Genomic DNA, 22,418 nt, shown 5'->3' on the forward strand with positions numbered 1-22,418 from the left:
CAGCTGACCCCTCAGATTTGTATTTTTTAAATGCCCTTTTTTGTCTTGTCTTGTATTTTTTTGTCTTGTATTGCCCTTTTTACAGTAGCATGGGGGTTTTAATTTTAGCTGTTCATACTTTTTACCTAAAGGAATACATTTTTTAGTTTAGTGCAATTACGCAATGTGGATTTAAAGCTCTCCCATTTATCCTCAGTATTTATTATGTGACAGCAGCTGCACCCAGTCTATGCCCTGAAATGCTGCCCTCAACCCAGGGAAATTAGCCTTTTTGAAATGTAGTGTCTTTGCTTTGCCTGACAGAGTTAATTTTTTATAGTTTAGGGGGAATATAATTATATTGTGGTCACTATTACCTAGTGTTTCTCGAACAGTAACATTTCCAACAAGCTCTGCATCATTAGAGATGACCAGATCCAACAGAGCATTGCCCCTAGTGGAAGCTTCTACAAACTGGCCCATAAAGTGGTCCTGCAGCAAGTTGAGGAATTTTCTTCCCTTTTGTGATTGAGGCAGAATCATGACCCCAGTCAATGTCTGGGAAGTTAAAATCTCCCATTATGACCACTTTACCAGCCTGTGCCAACCACTCTATTTAGTTATACAGTTGCATTTCGACCTCTTCTGTGAGGTGTATTATAAGGGTACTTTCACACTTGTGTTTTTCTTTTCCGGCATAGAGTTCCGTCACAGGGGCTCTATATCGGAAAATAACTGATCAGGCATATCCTCATGCATTCTGAATGGAGAGTAATCCGTTCAGTTTGCATCAGGATGTCTTCAGTTCAGTCGTTTTGACTGATCAGGCAAAAGAGAAAACCGTAGCATGCTACGGTTTTATCTCCGGCGAAAAAAACTGAAGACTTGTCCTAATCAGTCAGAAAAATGCCTGAGCAGTCAGAAAAAATGACATCCGTTTGCATACAGTTTGCCTGATCAGGCAGTCAGTTCAGGCAACGGAACTGCCTGCCAGAATCAAACAACGCAAGTGTGAAAGTACCCTTAGTTCAGTGTTTTTATCTCTTTGAACTTCCACCCATAAGGTTTCCACATCCTCACTCACAATTGCCTTTTTCAAACTTGTCTTCAGGTCACTCCTCACATACCGGCACACGCCACCACATTTTCTATTGTCCCGGTCTTTCCTAAATAGTGTAAAACCCTTAGGCCCCTTTCACACGAGCGAGTATTCCGCGCGGGTGCGATGCGTGAGCTGAATGCATTGCACCCGCACTGAATCCTGACCCATTCATTTCTATGGGGCTGTTCACATGAGCAGTGATTTTCACGCATCACTTATGCATTGCGTGAAAATCGCAGCATGTTCTATATTCTGCGTTTTTCACGTAACGCAGGCCCCATAGAAATGAATGGGGTTGCGTGAAAATCGCAAGCATCCGCAAGCAAGTGCGGATGTGGTGCGATTTTCACGCATGGGTTCTAGGTGACAGTCTATTCACTGTATTATTTTCACTTATAACATGGTTATAAGGGAAAATAATAGCATTCTGACTACAGAATGCATAGTATAATAGTGCTGGAAGGGTTAAAAAAATAAAAAAGTTAACTCACCTTATCCTCTTGTTCGCGTAGTTCGTTCCCGGTCTGTTCTTTGCTAGCTGTGGGCTTGGGCTAAAGGACCTGTGGTGACGTCAGATCACATGCTCCATCACCATGGTGATGGACCATGTGATTGGAGCATGTAATCTGACGTCACCACAGGTCATTCAGCCCAAGCCCACAGCTAGCAAAGAACAGACCGGGAACGAACTACGCGAACAAGAGGAGAAGGTGAGTTAACTTTTTTATTTTTTTAACCCTTCCAGCACTATTATACTATGCATTCTGTAGTCAGAATGCTATTATTTTCCCTTATAACCATGTTATAAGGGAAAATAATGCAATCTTCAGAACATCAATCCCAAGCCCGAACTTCTGTGAAGAAGTTCGGGTTTGGGTACCAAACATGCACGATTTTTCTCACGCGAGTGCAAAACGCATGACAATGTTTTGCACTCGCGGGGAAAAATCGCGCATTTTCCCGCAACACACCCGCCTCTTATCCGGGCAAAAAACATGACGCCCGTGTGAAAGAGGCCTTAATATTTAAAGCCTAGTCATGCAAAGAATCCAGCCATGTTTCAGCCACACCAACTATGTGTTCTTCTAGTACCATAGCCCCCAGCTCCCCATTTTGCTAGCTAGACTTTTGGCATTTCTGAAAATACATTTTAAATTAGCAGTTCTATTTTTCATAAATGTATAGTATACCCAGTCTTCTCCCTACTTTCCTCGCAAACCCCAGCCCCCACTAAATCCCCACTGCCCCCTTCTATATCCCACTCTATCTACACTATCTACCCCCTTATTATGACCCCCCCCTCCCACCAGATCTTAGTTTAAAAGCTGCTCTAATCCTTTTTTCACCCAGGGCAGTTGCACCCTCCCCATTAAGGTGCAGCCCGTCCCTAGTGTAGAGCCTGTAACCGACAGAGAAATCATCCTAGTTCTCCATGAACCCAAGCCCTTACTTCCTGCACCAGCTTCTGAGCCCCATATTAAACTACCTAAGCTCCTGTTGTCTCTCTGGTGATGCTCGTGGCACTGGTAGTATTTCTGCAAACACTACCTTGGAGGTCCTGTACTTGTGCTTCTCTCCTAGTTCCCTAAAATCATTTTTAAGGACCTTCCATCTTCCCCTGACTTTGTCATAGGTGCCAATGTGTACCATGACCACCGGGTCTCCCCTAGCCCCACCCAGCAATCTGTCAGTCCGATCCACGATATACCGAACCTGAACACCTGGCCGGGACCTGATAGTCCTGATCTTGCCCTTCTTCTCCCACCTCCATTTCACTGACCCCAGTCATTGCCTGCACAGTGAGGTCTAAGCCTCTCTTCAGGTCTGCAATGCCCCTAAGTTTTTCAAGATGCTTATTTAGATCCAAGATCTGGGCTTCAAAATATGCAACATGATTGCGTCTAGTGCAAATGTGTTCACCCTCGAATGGTTCTTCAAGGCACGCATACATTGTACACACACACTTAGTAGCATTGTCCATGGAGCACATGTTTAGATGGTGATGAACAGTAAGGAAGGAAAACAGTAAAAATGAGTTAGAATTAGACCCTGTCTGCTGTAGTTGGAGGACTAGCTAGAATAAAGCCAACAACACACAATGTGAATCTATCAAACCTTAATTTCTTACTCCTTGTATTAAACGTTGGTTCTTTAACTCAGCAGCCACTTAGTACAGCAAGCTTCAGGTAGAGCAAGCTCTGGACGGGTTCAGTGGTGTAATTAATGGCACCTGGAAGCACAAGCCACTCCCCAAAATGAAAGTACTTAACTCTCGGGTACCTCTGCTTCAAACCTCACTCAGCCTGCAATCACTCCCACAAAATCACACTCAGCACCAGAACTCCGGTTCTTTAACTCCACTTATTCAACAGCCACTTAGTACAGCAAGCTTCAGCCTGAAATAATACCATATGATGTTGTGCATGATTGGGCGAGCTTGTCTGTGCAATCATTAGTGGGTGTGGGGCTGTCACGAGACCAGCTTTTAAAAAATAAAATAAAAATAAAGAATTTTTCCAAGGCTGTGTGTATTCATATCATTTGCACATGTTGATAAATAATACATTCCTAATTGTTTCAGGGCCTGAAAGTTTTCATAATAAAATGGACATTGAATTACAAAATAACACAAATGACAAAGACTGCATCCAAATGTTGTTTTTTAATTCATTTCATCTTTCTCTCTTACCAGCAACAAAAGCTGATGGATTTGCACTATATTTCCTTGGAGAATGCAATAATGTAAGTCTTAATTCTGTATGTAAATATACACACACAGTAGACATCCTATGCCTGCACATCTTTTTGAGTCAGTTACTGGGTTTTTGGGGGTTTATTGTATAGTTGATCAAATCCATGAATGAATAAAATAAAATAAATTACCAATCCAGAATCTATTTGCAAATATACCTGTTCAATAATGTCCACTTCATGAACCTTCCATGCAAAGGATCTTGATTTGTTCTCAATTTTGTTCCTATTTTATCCTTTAAGACTTGTTCATTGGGGCATTCTACTGCTTCAAGGAGAATACCTCTAGAAAACACTTTGTGTAGCAACTCACTTAATAATCCTGCCTAGTGTGCCTATGCTTTACACTAATGTAGCACAGTCCTCACCCACTCTTCCATTTTTATCTGCCCTTTATTTTTTGCTCCCGTGGCTGTCCCGCTCTTTAATCAATCACTGAGAGTAGGATTTTCTGGGGATATTAATTGTGCAGGACTCCTAAATTTGGTGATGGAATAGAAGGGCTCGTAAAGACTTCATATTTGCACCAATTGTTGCAGGGGATAGCCAGTGAGTAGCTAACCAGAATTTACATTTTGTGTTTTCAACTGTACATTCCCTTTAAGGCTACTTACACACTTGCGTTCAGAGCGGATCCGTCTGGTGTCTGCACAGATGGATCTGCTCCTATAATGCAGACTATGGGATCCTTTTGAAAATTGAGCCATATTGTGTCAACTTCAAACGGATCCTTCCCTATTGACTTAGGCCTCTTTCACACTTGCGTTGTCCGGATCCGGCGTGTACTCCACTTGCCGGAATTACACGCTGGATCCGGAAAAACGCAAGTGTACTGAAAGCATTTGAAGACTGATCCGTCTTCAAAATGCTTTCAGTGTTGCTATGGCACCCAGGACGCTATAAGTCCTGGTTGCCATAGTAGGAGCGGGGGAGCGGTATACTTACAGTCCGCGCGGCTCCCGGGGCGCTCCAGAGTGACGTCAGAGCGCCCCATGCGCATGGATGACGTGCCATGCGATCACGTCATCCATGTGCGTGGGGCGCCCTGACGTCACTCTGCAGCGCCCCGAGAGCCGCACGGACGGTAAGTATGCTACTCCCCCGCTCCCCGCTACACTTTACCATGGCTGCCAGGACTTTAGCGTCCCGGCAGCCATGGTAACCACTCTAAAAAAGCTAAACGTCGGATCCGGCCTTGCGTCAAGTCTTCAGGATTTTTGGCCGGAGCAAAAAGGGCAGCATGCTGCGGTATTTTCTCCGGCCAAAAAACGTTCAGTTCCAGAACTGAAGAAATCCTGATGCATCCTGAACGGATTTCACTCCATTCAGAATGCATTAGGATAAAACTGATCAGGATTCTTCCGGCATAGAGCCCCGACAATGGAACTCTGTGCTGGAAGACAAGAACGCAAGTGTGAAAGAGCCCTTACATTGTATGTCTGGACGGATCCGTTTGCCTCCGCACGGCCAGGCGGACATCCGAACGCTGCAAGCAGCGTTCGGGTGTCCGCCTGCTGAGCGGAGCGGAGCCCAAACGCTGCCAGACTGATGCATTCTGAGCGGATCCGCATCCACTCAGAATGCATTAGGGCTGGACGGATCCGTTCGGCGCTGCTTGTGAGAGCCTTCAAACGGAACTCACAAACGGAGCCCCGAACGCTAGTGTGAAAGTAGCCTAAGTGGTAGACATTCCCTTTAAGCAGTGGAACATATATTATTGGGGTTTGTAAAATTTTTAACACATTAAATAGCCTAATGAGTTTTTATGATAAATGTGTGGTGTTCCACGGCATTAAAACTGGAGGAGGTAGTACAGCTCTGACAGGTTTTATACTGCTATTTATAGCTTGTATCAGAATCACAGGCAAGATAGGTCCCTCAATCCTGTTCCCAAAAAATATTTAATCCCTTCCCATATGGTGTGGCTTCTAGCTCAGAGACCACCATAGGCTTCTGGGATTGACTTTTTTTGCTTGGCAGACACTCACCGGTAGTCTGTGATTGGAGTTGACGTTAACCCCATAGCCAGTTGCCACCAGGCCATCTGAGTGCTCCCTCTGGAGACCTTACCCCCCCTCCCCTTTTCCCCTGTGATGAGACTGTAGCAACTGTTCAGTTTCTATGGGGGCCTGGAATGTCATGAAGGCTTCCCAGGCCTGCCATCAGGCAGGGCTTAGGACTGCAATAGTACTCTATAGTACTCCTCAAGGGACTAAAAGTACAAAAAATAAAATAAAAAAGTTTTTAAAGATAATTTAAACATCAGTGGAATCCCAGCATCCAAAAATACCCAAACTATTAAAATATGAATGTATTTATCTTGTACATTGAATGCCGTAATGGAAAAAAAAAAATCTAAATGCCATTTTGTGGTTTGTTACCTCCCCAAAAATTTAATAAAAAGTAATCAATAAATAAAAACTAATATAATGTTTCCATCTTTCAGTACATTATATGGTATATTAAAAGGTTCCATTAGGAAATACAACATATCCTGTGAAAAAAGAGCCCCTTAGTAATGGTTAACCTCTGGGACTCCAGCTGTGGAGAAACTACAACTCCCAGCATGCTCATTACTCATTTCTGTGGAGTTCTGAGAACAGCCAAGCAAGTGTGTATCTTGTGAGTTGTATTTTTAACACAGCTGGAGTGCCGGAGGTTAGCCATCACAGGCCTAAAATGGCTGCATTAGGAAGGGGGTTTATCAGAAAATTATTTTGTTTTCGTGAAGAATTGGTTAGTACAGATAATATCAGAAGTACATACACTCTAGATATCATTCTATGGGCTCATGCACACTGCCGTTGTGAGATGGGGAGATGCGGTGCGGAATGGAGGCATGGATCGGAAGCCCACGGAAGCACTAAGGAGTGCTTCCCTGGGTTTTATGTGGGGTGCCTCCGCACTGCAAAAAAGTAGCGCATGCACTCCTTTTCTTTTTGGTGATGCAGACAGTTGGATGCGGATCACGGACCCCATTCAAGTAAATGGGCCCACGATCCGCATGCGGTGGCCCCATGGTCGGTGCCCATGCATTGCGGATCACAATTTGCGCTCCGCCTCACGGGCCCGGTCGTCACATGTTCGTGTGCATGAGGTCTACCTCTGACAATTCCCCTATATAGCTAAAGCAATCAACATGACAAGATTTTTATAACAGTGGGACAAGTATGGAGTTACGTACATTGCATGTATCACCAGTTTTGTTCTTGTCTAGACTGGGAGCTGATATGATATTTAAGTCATGCTCTGTTTTCACACTATTACCGGTAAATCTTTTTTTTGCAGCCTTTTGGCACCATCTAGTGGGCTGAAGTACGTTTTACAGTTTATTGTACGAGTCTGAATAAAATTGCACATGGGTATAGTGCCACAAGAAGCGCATAGTATTTGGGTGTCTGGACTTGTAGTGTGAAGGTCAAGACCCATGAATTTCCTTTATACTAAACAAACTGTAGACTGAGTCTTGAGGTTGTAGGAAAACTGACAATCTCAGGTGTGAGCCAAGTTATACAAGTTATACCTTAATTGAACGTGACAAAAGCTCTGATCCTTTTGTATAGACTGTAGAAATCTCCCTAATCTTGCACGTCAGTAACTGACAACTTAAGTAAAATACATAAATTTATATAAAGAGTTTTCATTAATTTTTTACATTTTTTTAACATTTTTTTTATGGTTATTATTTTTTTAAGGATACCCCTTTATTGGAATGTGTAGTTGATTTTGCTTTGCAAGCCACCGGCCATATTTGTATAATCTTGAACTATTAACATTTGTTTGGCGCATTATATACTGGAAATGCTTGGCATTAGGGCTAGACAGATTGTCCTAAAAATAAAATCTCGATTATTTTAACCTCATGGATGGTTCTTAATTCTAAATGGGTTCCTGAGGATAGGTCATAAATATTAAAATCCCAGAAAACCCCTTCCATAGGCGTTCAGGTCCATGCCGCAGCATGGGCACGGAGCCCTTACGATTGTGTGATGGATCCTTATATAGAGATCTAGATAGAGAGATAAGAGACCACTGATTCAAAATAAAAAAAAACATGTTTATAACAAAAACCTGCTGTGGGCTATACCCATAGGTCTGTCCTTCTTCTGAAATAGCAGTGATCCCAAATGTCGATATTGTGCTGCCGTGTTACTGGTGCTATAATCTCACTGTGCTACTATATTACTATTTGTAAGTTGCTGTATGCTTCTGTTACTGCCACTTTAAGTACAAGTAATTTAGCAGCACTAAAAATACTACGGTACTAGTAACAGCCGAGGAGTAGGGGCTCAGTTAGGTTAATACACACAGCAGCCATGCATAGCAAAGGGATACATTAGTGTCAGCTACACTATATTGGATTTACACTGGATGATCCAGTTTAAAATAATATATCTACAGTAACTCACAGTAAGTGTACTTTCCCACGGCTATACCTGGCTGCTGTGCATTCAACCCACCCAGGGTCCTATTAACCTCAGCCAACCAGTTTCCTATTAACCTCAGATTCCCAGCCCAATATTCACTACTGTCCACCAGTTATTATGATTACCATGCCAGGCAGTTAAAGATGGTGCCGATACATCCCCCACCAAAACATCTCACACTGGCATGACCCTCAATTATACCATCTGGCTGCAGCCTCCTTAGTAACAACAAGCTCCTTGCCTGCCGCCAGTGTCACCTACCATTTGCTGCAGGTAAGGACCTTTTTGTTGTCAGAGTCGGGCACCACAGCGCTCCTCAGTGCAGGGCATGTCTCATGTGTAGCCATACGAATGAGACTCTTCACCAAGGATAAAATTGCTTATACAGGTGTCTGACATGTTCTTGAGACATTTGACCAGTAACATAGAAGTAGAGTTGCATAACAGTATGCAATGAGCAGGACACTGGTACAGTGCAGTGGGTGATGCCAATTGCAGCTTGTGCAGGTACTGTAGCAGGGCCCTTTAAGATGTTATAACTCACGTACCAGGTGAGAAATGCCAGAGGGGGATAATGTCTCTGTGTAGTGTCAACGGTGTCTCCTACCTTGGTACAGCTGGACTCCTGGATCCTGGCTCACTTGCAATAAAATTGAGTGTGGTCAGTAGGAGTAATTGAGGAATGATTGAGATCCAGACAGGAGATATAATCCAACTTATCTTTACTGAGTGGCAACGGAAATCCATACGAGTTACAGCTTTAGTCTTGGGTCCCAGCAGGTATTGGCAATATGGGTAGGAATCTATATATATTCTGCTTCTTGTCATATTCCTAGAGAATCTGGCAGGTATCTGTCTTCTGCTCTGTCTGTCTTCTGCTTGGTATGGGCCTGACTATCTGAGGAGGGATTTGGCATCTCCTGGACTCTGGATAAGTACTCACAGGACTGCTCGCAGGGAATGATGTCTTCCTGGAGATCTGTAGTTCTGGAGGTGTTGCTTGGTTGTCACCAGCTGAGGTAGATGGCTCAAGCTGGGAAGAGTGATCCTTGGCCTCAGCCGAGGCTGGATCCTAGGTTGGGATCCCTGTTTCTGGGAGCTCCTACTAACACAGATGTCCCCAAGCAGGGGGGCTGGTACACTAACTAGAACTTCCTTCTCCACCTCATGAGACAGGACATGGGAACACCCTACTTCTGCTCATACAGGGGAGACTAGACTGGAATGTACTATTCCATTCTAGCTATACTAAACTAACTATGGTCTGCTGAACATATTGCTGCCACCTGATGGTGCACATGTAAATTACAGCAAACTACATAACACAGGCCTAGAAAATGTATATACAGGTAAATGCAATGTTAGACTACACAAGATGACAATACATATACACCTGACATGTTGTAGCAGGGAAACAGAGTTTAGTAACATACTCTGGGATGTTACAAGTATACTATTACTATTTTTTTAACACCAATGGAAAAATATATGTTTCTGTTTGTTTGAGGGAACTGTGCAGAACCTAAAGTGTCCATATTGGCAGAAGGCCGGACCAGCACAAATAGCCTGTGTGTGTAAATCTTTAGGCGTGATCATATAGCTGCTAGATAGTTCCACTGCAAATTTGCAATGGTAGGTGAAGAATTTTCCGTAGGCAGGTCTAATGCACAGCCAAGCTAGATATTGCACTGGTAGAACTCTGCCTAATAAATTCAGTGGATTTAAGATCCGCACCGCAGGTTAAATCTACAGAGATTACAGTAACAGCGAGCAGGATGAGATTGTTAAAAAAAAAACTGCAAAAAGTTCTCTGTAGATAACTTGACATAAGGTGCAGAGGGTGAAGTCTGAGGCAAATCTGCACAATTTCCACATTGAAATTAGCCGGAAAATTGGCCAATGTGGATTTTCTATTGCAGAAAATATGTAGCGGACCACCAGGTGTGGGCATATCCTTGGTGGCAAGAGGGAAGTGGCAGCCTGTGCCACACAAGCTGTCAGTGTGACAATATACAAAATGATGAGAAAAAAATGTCAGAGAATTTTTTTTTTTAGGTCTGAGTGAGGTAATGTCCGTTTACAGTGTGGACTTGTATCTGGATTTTGACTCATTAGTATTATATACTGCACATACCACTACACCAGGCAGCTACAGCTGGAAAGCAGCTCTGAGGTCACAAAAGACATGGCATGGGACACACACAAGAGGAAGTCAGAGCAAACAGTAATACTTGTCACTGGCCTGCGCAACTAATATCCTGACATCTGTGTCATCCGTCAGCAGCCCTGGAAGGTCTATTACAGTATCAGGAAGAAACTGAAGAGAGTTACCAAGAATTTTCCCTGCAGATTCTCTTTTCTCTAATCAGTTATGATTAGTTTTGAGCAAATCAAAGTTAACGAAGTGGACTTTGATCCGAATTTCTGGAAAAATTTGATTTGTTGCGAAGCACAATTCCATCATCCTTCGTGGTAACTAATTGATTTTCCCTGAAATGGCGGTAAAAAAAAAAAAAAAAAAATCCATACTCATGCATTTGAGCGCTAAGAGGCTGCTGCGGCCATCTTGCTTGAAGATGCTGCTTAAAATATAGTGTGCGGTGACGTACTTCAAACAAGATGGTCTCTTTGCGCTCAAATGGATGAGGCAAGTACAATAAAGTTTTTTGTTTTGTTTTAGGGCAACCCCTAAAATGCTTTAATATTGATCTCAGATGGCACGATTGGCGCAATCGCCAGTCCCTGTCTTTGTACCCGCTACTTACAAAGAGAATGTGCTTTGTGACAAAGTAATTGGTCATGAAGCCAAATTTTCTGTAAAAGTTGGTGAAGGAGCTGGATGTGAACTTGGTTTTTTGTCTTTATTTGTAAGGAGCCCTTTGGACACCTCGTGACCTCTGTCTTTAGAAAGCTGCTTAGACACACATGGTCTCCCTATGTCCTAATATATGCGAATTCCAGATGTACTGGTTGATAGTCAGCCCTGTTGTCACACTAAGGCCTCATGCACACGACCGTTGTGTGCATCCGTGGCTGTTGTGCCGTTTTCCGTTTTTTTTCGCGGACCCATTGACTTTCAATGGGTCCGTGGAAAAATCGGAAAATGCACAGTTTTGCAGCCGAGACCGTGATCCGTGTATCCTGTCCGTCAAAAAATATGACCTGTCCTATTTTTTTGATGGACAACGGTTCACGGACCCATTCAAGTCAATGGGTCCGTGAAAGAACACGGATGCACACAAGATTGGCATCCGTGTCCGTGATCCGTGGCCGTAGGTTACTTTCATACAGACGGATCCGAAGATCCGTCTGCATAAAGGCTTTTTCTGTGAAAACTCAGATCCGACAGTATATTCTAACAAAGAGGCGTTCCCATAGTGATGGGGACGCTTCAGGTTAGAATATACTAAAAGAACTGTGTACATGACTGCCCCCTGCTGCCTGGCAGGTGCTGCCAGGCAACAGGGGGCAGACCCCCCCGTCCCCCCCTGTAGTTAACACATTGGTGGCCAGTGCGCCCCCCTCCCTCCCCTGTAGTTAACTCATTGGTAGCCAGTGGTCCCCCCTCCTCCCTCCCCTGTAGTTAACTCGTTGGTGGCCAGTGGGGCCCCCCTCCCTCCAACGAGTTAATTACAGGGCCACCAACGAGTTAACTACAGGGGAGGGAGGGGGGGGCCCCACTGGCTACAAATTAGTTAACTACAGGGGAGGGAGGGGGGGCCCACTGGCTACAAATTAGTTTACTACAGGGGAGGGAGGGGGCTGGCCACCAACGAGTTAACTACAGGGGAGGGGGGGGCCGACTGGCTACCAACGAGTTAACTACAGGGGAGGGAGGGGGGGCCCACTGGCCACCAATGAGTTAACTACAGGGGGGGAGGGAGGGGGGGGGCGGCCGCACTGCCCACCAATGAGTTAAAAACAGGGGGGGGGGGGGGGTCTGCAGCACCTGCCAGGCAGCAGGGGGCAGTCATGTACACAGTTTTTTAGTATATTCTAACCTGAAGCGTCCCCATCACTATGGGAACGCCTCTGTGTTAGAATATACTGTCGGATCTGAGTTTCATGATGTAACTCATATCCAACAGTATATTCTAACATAGAGGCGTTCCAATGGTGATTGGGACGCTTCAAGTTAAAATATACCATCGGATTGGAGAAAACTCCGATCCGATGGTATAAAGGGACTCCTGACTTTACATTAAAAGTCAATGGGGGACGGATCCGCTTGCAATTGCACCATATTGTGTCAATGTCAAACGCATCCGTCCCCATTGACTTGCATTGTAATTCAGGACAGATCCGTTTGGCTCCGCACGGCCAGGCGGACACCAAAACGACTTTTTTTTCATGTCCGTGGATCCTCCAAAAATCAAGGAAGACCCATGGACGAAAAAACTATCACGGACCTATGGACACCGTTTTTGCGGACCGTGAAAAAATACTGTCGTGTGCATGAGGCCTAAAGCAGAAATCAGCAACCTTTGGCACTCCAGCTGTTCTGAAACTACACCTCCCTCCCTAGAACTCCCTACCTCCCTAGAAATTACAACTAGAAAGTACAACTTGTCCCATAAAAAACAAGCCCTCATATGGTTGTCTGAACGCAAAAAAGTTGGCTCCGGGAAGGTAGAGAGCAAAAATAAATCGCTGCATCAGGAAAGGGTTAAAGGGATTCTATCACCAGATTTAACCCTATTAAAATAGCTGACATTAGCGATGTGATCTAACTTTTATAATATGCTAATTAGCCTCTAGGAGCGGGGGGCATTGTTCCTGCGCCTAGATTCTTCGTTCTCCCAACTTTGTCGCCTCCCTCCAAGTCCTGATTGACAGGGCCAGGCAGCGCTCTGGTGAAATCTCGCGCCGTTCAGCATTCGTCGCAGGCGCGGTTAAGGAAAGACGCTCGCAGGCTGCCAGCTTCCTCGTGGTGCCTGCGCCAAATACTGAACGGCGCGAGATTTGACCAGAGCACAGGGCTGGCAGACAGATGTGAGCGTGCTGGCTGCATCTTTTGCAGCCCCATTGTAGTGAATGGGTCTGCACTCGAGCCGCAAAAAATGCGGCTCTGATGCGGAACCAAACCACGGTTGTGTGCATGTAGGCTAATTCTGTTTCTGTTCTTTGTTTATTCACTCAGCAGGTCCCTAAACTGTGTCCTCTTACATTATATAATAATGCCTACAAATGCCCACATGCATATAAGTGGCCCTAGCTCTACAAATTAGCACAAACCACAACATTTTTTAATATCACATAACTTTATGAATAGAAAATCACAAATATATAAAAATAAATGGAATTGTTGTGAAATGTTGAAGGAAAAAATACCTAACAATGCAGAGAGCACACTCGAGGTGCAGTACCCCCAATCATGTACCATGTCTGCTCCTCTTATGCCTGTTTTTATAAATTATTATATTTCATATGCCTATCATTCTATTTTTATTTTTATGGAATTATCATTACCTTTGCCTTTGAGGTGTCCCTACAGCAGGGGTCAGAAACCTCCGACAGTCAAGCTGTTGTAAAACTACATTTCCCAGCATGCACATTTGCTTGGCTGTTCTCAGTACTCCCATATATGTTAATGGAGCATGCTGGAAGTTGTAGTTTCACAACAAGTGGGCACTGTCTGACACTGTAAGCACTAATTGGATTGTGTCAGTGTGGTGTACTTCAGGCCATCTGATTGTCCAGTCAGTGAGACATGCAGAAAAATGGCGACATAATCTAATATATACGAAATGCCATGATTTTCCTCATCCTGCACACTCACAAAGTTTGTATGGTAAAATCTCTAAGATGAATAATAGAGGAATAGCACAATGCAGAGTTCTAAGAAGAGATTGAGCCCCATTGGCGCTCAATAATAAATAAATCAGAAGGGGCGTGGCCTGCACGCTGATGGCGCCGGTCGCATAGCACGTCTGCTCCGAACATAACATTCCTCCAGCGGCTCACAGCTACTACTCCTGAGGTATTTACTCGACTACTGACAGGCCGATACTCTGCCTTAGCCATGGGGAAAGTCAGGAGGCGTCCTGCTCCGGCCAAACTGACTGAATTCTTTGGCAAAGCAACACCGGGCGATTCTTGGCAAAGAGAGGCGCCATCTCCGGCCTGCACGCCGGCCTCTCAGGCGGGAACACCAGTGCCACCGGTATCTTACTCTGCTGATACTCGCGGGAAGGAGAGGGAAGCCCTCGATTCCACACACCTAACGGCTGACATCATGCGCTCCATGCTGGAGAGCTTACGTTCCTCCATGAAGGAGGACATGCTGGGGCTTCTTAAGGATCTCAGATCGGATATCCAGAGTATTGGGGAGCGCACGTCCCACATGGAAACTAAGATGGCCGAATTCGCCTCCTCCCACAACACTCTGATAGATGCCCATGAGGCTACGGAGGAAGACATAGCCAAACTAACGGCTAAGCTCCAAGATCTGGAAGACAGACATAGACGGAATAACGTCAGAATTCGAGGAATTCCAGAATCTGTGGAAACAAACGAGCTGGAGCATTTCCTGCAACAACTTATTAAAGCTGCACTGCCTGAAACCACCGAAAGGGATCTGATTATAGATCGTATACACAGAGTGCCCAAGCCTAAGGGGCTTGATCCATCCCTGCCGCGTGATACCATTGCCAGGATTCATTTCTACACAGTCAAGGATGCATTTCTGAGAGTCCTGAGACAGGATGCAACTCCGACAGAGGACTTTAAAGGTATTACGGTCTATGCAGACCTTTCCGCAGCTACCCTTGCAAGAAGAAGGGAATTTGCCCCGATAACAACCATCCTAAGGCAACATCAGATAAAGTATCGCTGGGGTTTCCCAGTGAAGTTACTGGTCACTTATGATGGCAGCTTACAGATCTTCAATTCAACGCAAGGAGCGGTTAAGCGCCTGAGCGAATGGGGTATCATGAGTGAAGGCAATCCCAAAGCAAAGGAACCCACCTCACGTCCAGACAGGATTCCTCCAGACTGGGACGTTGCTTGATATGTGAGTCTTTCTGTTCAGGAGTAGAAGATTGACTGTTCTCATTGCCCAATGTTAGTCCGAAGCAAGGAGCTATTTTCGTTCCTTTTGCCCCTGCTGGACTTGTTCTATAGGTCTCTAGACCTACATATGTTTGGTCAGGCCAGTTAGGCCTTAATGACCACACTTCAGTTATTGTTCTATTTTCTTTTTTATTTGTTCCGTTTTTCTTTTTTGTCGGTACCAATGTCTATTAAGTATGTAGCTGGAATGAAGTGTGTGCTGGTCTGGACACAAAGGCATCCTGTACATGAGTTATGGGGCTGAAGGTATTATCCCTTAATGTGTGTGGTCTGAACTCTCCATTCAGGCGCACGCAACTCTGGTCAGAAGTCTCCAAAGCTAAATGTGATATTATATTATTGCAAGAAACGCATTTGTTGAGCAAGGACGCGTTCAGGTGTAAACATAAAAATTTCCCTGTTTTATTTCATTCACATACTAGGAAAAGAAGGAATGCAGGGGTGCTTATTGGGGTAAAGTCTGCAATCAATTTCTCCTTAAAGAAATGTGTAACTGACTCGGCAGGGAAATATGTCATTCTACTGTGTACACTGGATAGTAAACCATTCACTTTGGTGTCTGTGTACGCCCCTAATGTCAGGGAGGTGGCCTTCTGCAGGAGGCTGTTCAGCAAAGTAGAGAAACTGGCGGAAGGGGAGGTCATAATGGGAGGAGATTTTAACATCCCGGTGAATGCAACACTGGATTTTAAATCTGCACAAGGGTGTACTCGTGCAGAGCTTCAATCCACATTGTATGAGTCTGCGTTTCATGATATCTGGCGCTACCAGCATAGTAATGAGCGTGACTATACGTTCATGTCTACAGCACACCTCTCTCAATCTCGCATCGATTACATTCTAGTCTCTAATAAATAAATCAGAGATGCCCCACAGTTGTTATTTTATAGAGGATGCATGCATTTTCCATCAGTAGGAGAGGTTGACCTGATAACATATATGTAATTTATGAAGTCTACTATAATGCTTTATAGTTATTTAAATAATAAAAGATATTTAAATATTCTGTTCTCAGTAGTGTAGAAATGTTTTATACTTCTTTGATACTGAAATTGTTTTCATTCCTGACTGGCTGCCATCTTCTTGAAAATAAATCTCACATATATTTTCTAGAATTGTGTATGTGAAAAGTGAACCTGCTAGAACATGAGTAGGAGTAAGTGAGAAACTCCATTTGTCATCGTGGTTGTTTTGTACATTCCTCGAAGCTCAACCCCTGGATAGCCCAGACTTGTATAAAGCATTGACGTCAGACAGGGTTGGCATTGGAGGAAGGGGAAGGGGGGGTGGCGGGGCAAACAGAGCAATTGCCCAGGGCCCCCATCCCTAAATGCGGCCCCCTGCTGAGCTGCCCAGACACATGTGGAAAAAAACTGGCGGCCGCACCTGAGAAGAGCACAGACAGCGCAGCAGGGAATGCTGGTCCCTGGTCTCCTGGCCTCTGTAGCTCGCAGGGTCCTTATGCTTTAGTGAGGAGCTGGTTGCTGCATCCATAGCAGGGCTCCACAGCAGTCAGGCAGACCTTGGCCCCGCCCCCTTCCTCTCTCTCACCGGAGGCCCTGCACTGTGAATGTAATGGCCTCCTCTAGCCTGTTGCTGAGCTCCTGCCGACCCTGTCTGACGTCAATGCTTTATACAAGTCTGGGCTATCCAGGGGTTGAGCTTCGAGGAATGTACAAAACAACAACAATGACAAATGGAGTTTCTCACTTACTCCTACTCATGTACTAGCAGGTTCACTTTTAACATCCACAATTCTAGAAAATATATGTGAGATTTCTTTTCAAACAGATGGCAGCCAGTCAGGAATGAAAACAATTTCAGTATCAAAAAGGTATAAAACATTGCTACACTACAGTGTTTCTGGTGAGTTCAGAATGTGTCACCCTCTAATGACCTGACATATTTGTTGCTGGCCCCCCTCTCCTCTCTGAGCTGCAATAAATTACAAGTGCTCCTTGTTGGCAGACATAACCTGATACAGCTGGATAGTTCAGACCCCGGACTAACCGGAGGAGAGGCAGCCTGCAGAGAATATACAGGACTTGTCCTCTGCACCCGCCCAGCTCTTTTTTCTTAACTGTGTTCTAGGCAGAAAATAGTTATCTAAATATAATGTAATATTTATAGTGGATCTAATGCTTGTCTATCTCACAAATATCTTTTATTTCTGCATCCTCTATCAACCCATATATCTTTATCATCTGTATTTCTCCTATCTATCTATCTATCTATCTATCTATCTATCTATCTATCTATCTATCTATCAGGGGCGTACATAGAAATCATTGGGCCCCATAGCAAGAATCTGAATGAGGCCCCACTAACTCCACCCACTAGCCACCACTGCAGTGGCAGCCGTGTAGGCATCAGGAGTTATGCAGGTGCCGGGGTACATATTAGACTTTCACACTTGCGTTTCTATTCCGGTATTGAGATCCGTCATAGGGTCTCAATACCGGGAAAAAACGCTTCCGTTTGGCCCCATTCCATTGTCTGAGTGCACTGTCCACTATAAGCAGCACACAGGTGCAGCTCATGGGGGGTGCTCTGCTGATACTGGCACAATTGTATACCAGTGCCACCATAGCCCCCCCTTGCCTTATGAACTGTCTCTGCTCTTCTGTGTGCCAACAGGCCCCCTTATGAACTGTGCCTGCGTGCTGCTTATAGTGAATACTGCCCACAGAAGTGCATGTTCTGAGTAATAGACAGCCCCCCCCAACCCAACCTATGAACTTTTAATTTAAAGTAGCAGTGCACTGCTGCTATGCTCACTTACTGTGCACTCCAATGTAGCTTGCTGTCTGTGTAGCAGAGGGGCGGGCAGGCCATGGCAGATCTTTACATTGAGCCTGGAGGTTGAGTCCAGGTTGTCCTCTTTATTTCAGTAGAAAATGGTGAGCAGAGTGTGCTCCACAAGCCGTGTTTCCTGCTCCCTGTGAGCTACGTCCTCCTGCGCCCTCCTCTTTTTAGGTGTCTGGCTCTGTTAATAGCACATGTCCACTCACTGTCACATGAGATAAGAGGCGATCTTTCATCATCTCTTTACTTTGGCCGATGCTTGCAAATTATGTTCCTCTTCCTGGGTCTGATCTGCATCATTTTTCAGTGGTCCAACGTGACAGTCTAATTCTCAGCTCAGTCAGATCTATAGGACTTAACCCTCTGAACAATATTAGGAATAGGAATTGGGAAAAGCTTTGGCTGGTTTCTGGGGGTGAGACTGTCACATAGTCACAATCAGGTCAGGCGGCAGCAGAAGCAGTCCCACGGCACGTCTGCTAAAGTTTCCCTGCTGGGCGCTCTAGGCTGAGTGAGGGCTGCAACTGTGACTGCGGGCAGAACAGGAAGTGAGGGAGAGGGAGGGAGGATGAAGGGGCTTGCACACCTACCTGAACATAGGGATAGCAGGGCCCAGGATGGAAGACAAGTGGGCCGCCTCAATGCCCGATATAACTATAATACAGATGTAGGGGGCGGGGCCTTCTTTGCGCTACGGGCCCCATAGCAGCTGCGTGGTCTGCCTATATTGGTGTTGTGACTAATACCACCCCTCGTGCCCGATTGACGTCAACTACGTCGAGCTCACAAGACTCTGTATGGTCCCTGGTTACCAAGACGTGACGTTACGCCCTTCTCGAGGAGCATGTAAGGTCAGCTTGGTACAGTTTACACAGACACCTACTGTCCACGTGGGCCCAGAGAGGCAACAAGCTGAGAGCATTTTCTCTGCCGCAGCGAAACAGCGCCTTCTCAGCCTGGGTAATCTGCTACCAGCTTCTCGTTTGATATAAGCCCGGTCCGCTAATGGGATTATATAAGGTGAGAAACCAACCCCGCGGTAGCTTATAATTAAGCCAAAACATGGACATAGGGATTCGTGATCGAGATACAAGACGGCAGAAGATTAAATTATATATTTAATCACCTTAAGGGCACACTAGATAACACAATATACATTAAGAATATATACAGTGGTCTGAGGTTACAAATGCAGGTAATATTGTACAAACAGGATTACACAGAGCACAAGTCAGTTACCAGGTAGATGAATGTTCCTTTGCTGTATTTACATGGAGGGCAGTGATGTCAGCTGGTTTCCAGGTCTCTCCAAACACATTTGCACGATGTGACCCCCTTTCAGAAAAAGACACGCCCGCTTGCTGGCACAAGCATTTTAACCTGTACCCGGCCTCTGGGAGTGGTCCCGCATCCCTGCTGATCCTGGCAGCTCAAGGACCCACAAAACCCTTTAGGGTTCATAGCTCCAGACCAGAACATCACAGGGGGGAGGGTTTTGGGACCAACAGATCCGCCTGGGTTCCGGCTACAAGTAGAGTCCAAACATGGTACCGTTATTTGGTTTCTGTGGGGAGATATGTATATCGCCACTCCCTGGCATCCCACCATCAAACTAAGACAATGGGCATGTTCATCGTGGCCACCGGGACACAAATATATATCCGGTTGGCGCCTGCGATGGCCGGGCGATTCATAATTCTGCTAGATTCGATTGAACTCGGGAATGGCTTAGACCCCCTGCAGGGAGGTTTTCCTGCAGGATCCATGCTGTCTGAATGGAGGTGTGAAATGTAACCAAATGTGGCCTGCTAGGAGTTTTCTGCTATCTGGCTGCGGCTTTGAAGCAGGGCCCTCCTGTGGAGTTCTCTACATCTGCTATCTTTTAGCAAATTGTGGTTGTGGGGACATGGCTGACAGTAAATATTAATCAATATTCCTGGCAGGCGTTACGCCACTGCTATCTATCTATCTCATATCTATCTATCTAGGGAAAAAAATCCACGCTGCTCCCAAAAGTTGTTCAATGCAACGTTTCCGTCTTGTTACGAGGACTTTTTTCAAGTCTTATAAAAATACTGCGTCAGAAAAGTCCTGGTTAGGGTACTTTCACACTAGCTGTTTTATTTTCCGGCATATAGTTCCGTCACAGGGGCTCTATACCGGAAAATAACTGATCAGGCATATCACCATGCATTCTGAATGGAGGGCAATCCATTCAGGATGCATCAGGATGTCTTCAGTTCAGTCATTTTGACTGATCAGGCAAAAGATAAAAACACAGCATGCTACGGTTTTATCTCCGGCAAAAAAAAAAAAATGGGAAACTTGCCGGAATGCCGGATCCGTCATTTTTCCCCATAGGAATGTATTCAAAATACTGGAATGCTGGATCCGTCCTTCCGGTCTGCGCATGCCCAGACCGGTAAAAATGTGTAAAAAGATGACGGAACTGCTTGCCGGATCACACTGCCACAAGTGTGAAAGTAGCCTAGGACGACTGAAATGTTGCATTGAACAACTTTTGGGAGCAGCATGGAATTTTCTGTTCTATTTAGGCCTCTTGTGCATCTGTTCCATGCATTGGGGACCGAAATTTGCGGTCCCCAATGCACAGGCAACGTCTGTGCGGCAGCCGGAACGGATTGAGAACCATTAAGCTTGAATGGGTCCGTGATTCGTCCACACTGCAAAAAAATAGAACAAGTTCTATTTTTTTTGCGGTGCGGAGACATGGACAGAAACACCATGGAAGTGAATGAGTCTGCATCCCTGATGCGGAATGCACACAGGCCGGTGCCCGTGTATTGTGGGCCGCAATATGGCCACAGGCACACAATGTTCGTGTGCAAGAGGCCTTACTTGGATGCTGGATCACTTCCACAACCACTGGCACATCGTCATTCACATTGCTCCTGCTATGCCGCTTGTGTTTTATTTTTTTATTTTTTTTCGATACCTCATATCTATCTATCACCTATCTATCTGTTTGTTCGTTATTAACTTTTTTATACTTTGAATGCAGAGAACACATTATCTCCATGTCCCTGCTGTCTCTATATACATAACACTGGTAACAGTGACTATTTTTAGGTGTTTTCTGATTATTTAAGAGAGTTAAGCAGGTCTCCGGGAAAGCTTGCTAAGGGAAGCACACTTAGGGCTTATGCACATAAACGTGTGCCAGCCGTTCCGTGCATTGGGGGCCACAATTTTAATGGGTCCTTGATCCATCCGCACCGCAAAAAAATAGAACATATTCTATTTTTTTTGCGGTGTGGAGGCACGGAAAGAAACCCCACGGAAGTGCTCAGTAGTGCTTCCATGGGGTTCCGTACCTCTGCTCCACACTGCTCCTTCTGGATTGCGGCCCATTCAAGTGAATGGGTCCGCTTCCGTGATATGGTGAGCACACCGTCGGTGCCCATATATTGCAGACGAGCAACGGCCGTCTACATGAGCCCTTAGGCCCTTAGAGTTCACACTTCAGTTATTTCCATCAATTATTGTGAGTCAAAACCAGATGCAGGTCAGAAACACAGAACAGGAGGAATTCTTTCCATTATACCTTATCTTTGAGTAGACTTCTGTAACGGATCTCCTAGCACCCCGACCGGATACCTCCGTTGATGGATGCTCCCAGTGCTTCCCGAGGACTCCAAGCACTCCGCTCTACACCAAAACCACCACAGAAGCCAGGAACAGCTCTTACAAGAGCTAGAAGTAATAGCCAGGGGAGTATACACGTATAGCAATCCCCACACACATGAGACTGGGCTCCATGTTGAATGTAAAACAGCAAATCTTTAATGGATTATTTTCCAGCCTTTTATGCAGGTCTCCTAGCAAGGGACACTCCCCCTGGGTGCCCTTGTAGAAGACTTTGACAGTTTATATTTTAGCCAATCACATGCATTTACAGTAACAAAACCTTCCCAGCAATTGTACACAAAACCCCCTTCCCTCTGTCTGTAACGCAATCAACAAAATACAATGAGCATTGTCTTTGACGCAATTAACTAACACACTGGCATTGTGTGAGATGCAATTAACTAACACACTGGCATTGTCTGGGACGCAATCAACAAAATACAATTACCAAGCATAATGGGCTAACTTAATCACTCACAGACAGAACACACACATTTTTCCCAACACACAGAAAACACCTCAAAACCCCACACATCCCTATAATAACTGAGCCTGGACAGCAATGCTGGGTCTGTTTTTAAAGGGAAAATGCAGTTCATTCTGCAGGTGCCATGTTATAGAGCAGGAGATACATA

The 22,418-nt window shown here is 45.1% G+C and overlaps 1 protein-coding gene across 3 annotated transcripts in view; it reads left to right on the plus strand.

The window, feature by feature from the left end:
• The window catches only part of PDE10A (phosphodiesterase 10A), a 333,722-nt gene that overhangs the window by 162,469 nt on the left and 148,835 nt on the right, over nucleotides 1-22,418 (plus strand). For all 3 annotated transcript variants that reach the window (XM_044292077.1, XM_044292079.1, XM_044292078.1), the window contains exon 5: nucleotides 3,774-3,823. In XM_044292077.1, the coding sequence (XP_044148012.1) occupies nucleotides 3,774-3,823 (50 nt within the window). The remainder of the gene's footprint in view (nucleotides 1-3,773; nucleotides 3,824-22,418) is intronic.

Source organism: Bufo gargarizans, chromosome 4, assembly GCF_014858855.1.
Source record: "Bufo gargarizans isolate SCDJY-AF-19 chromosome 4, ASM1485885v1, whole genome shotgun sequence".
NCBI classification, from domain to species: domain Eukaryota; kingdom Metazoa; phylum Chordata; class Amphibia; order Anura; family Bufonidae; genus Bufo; species Bufo gargarizans.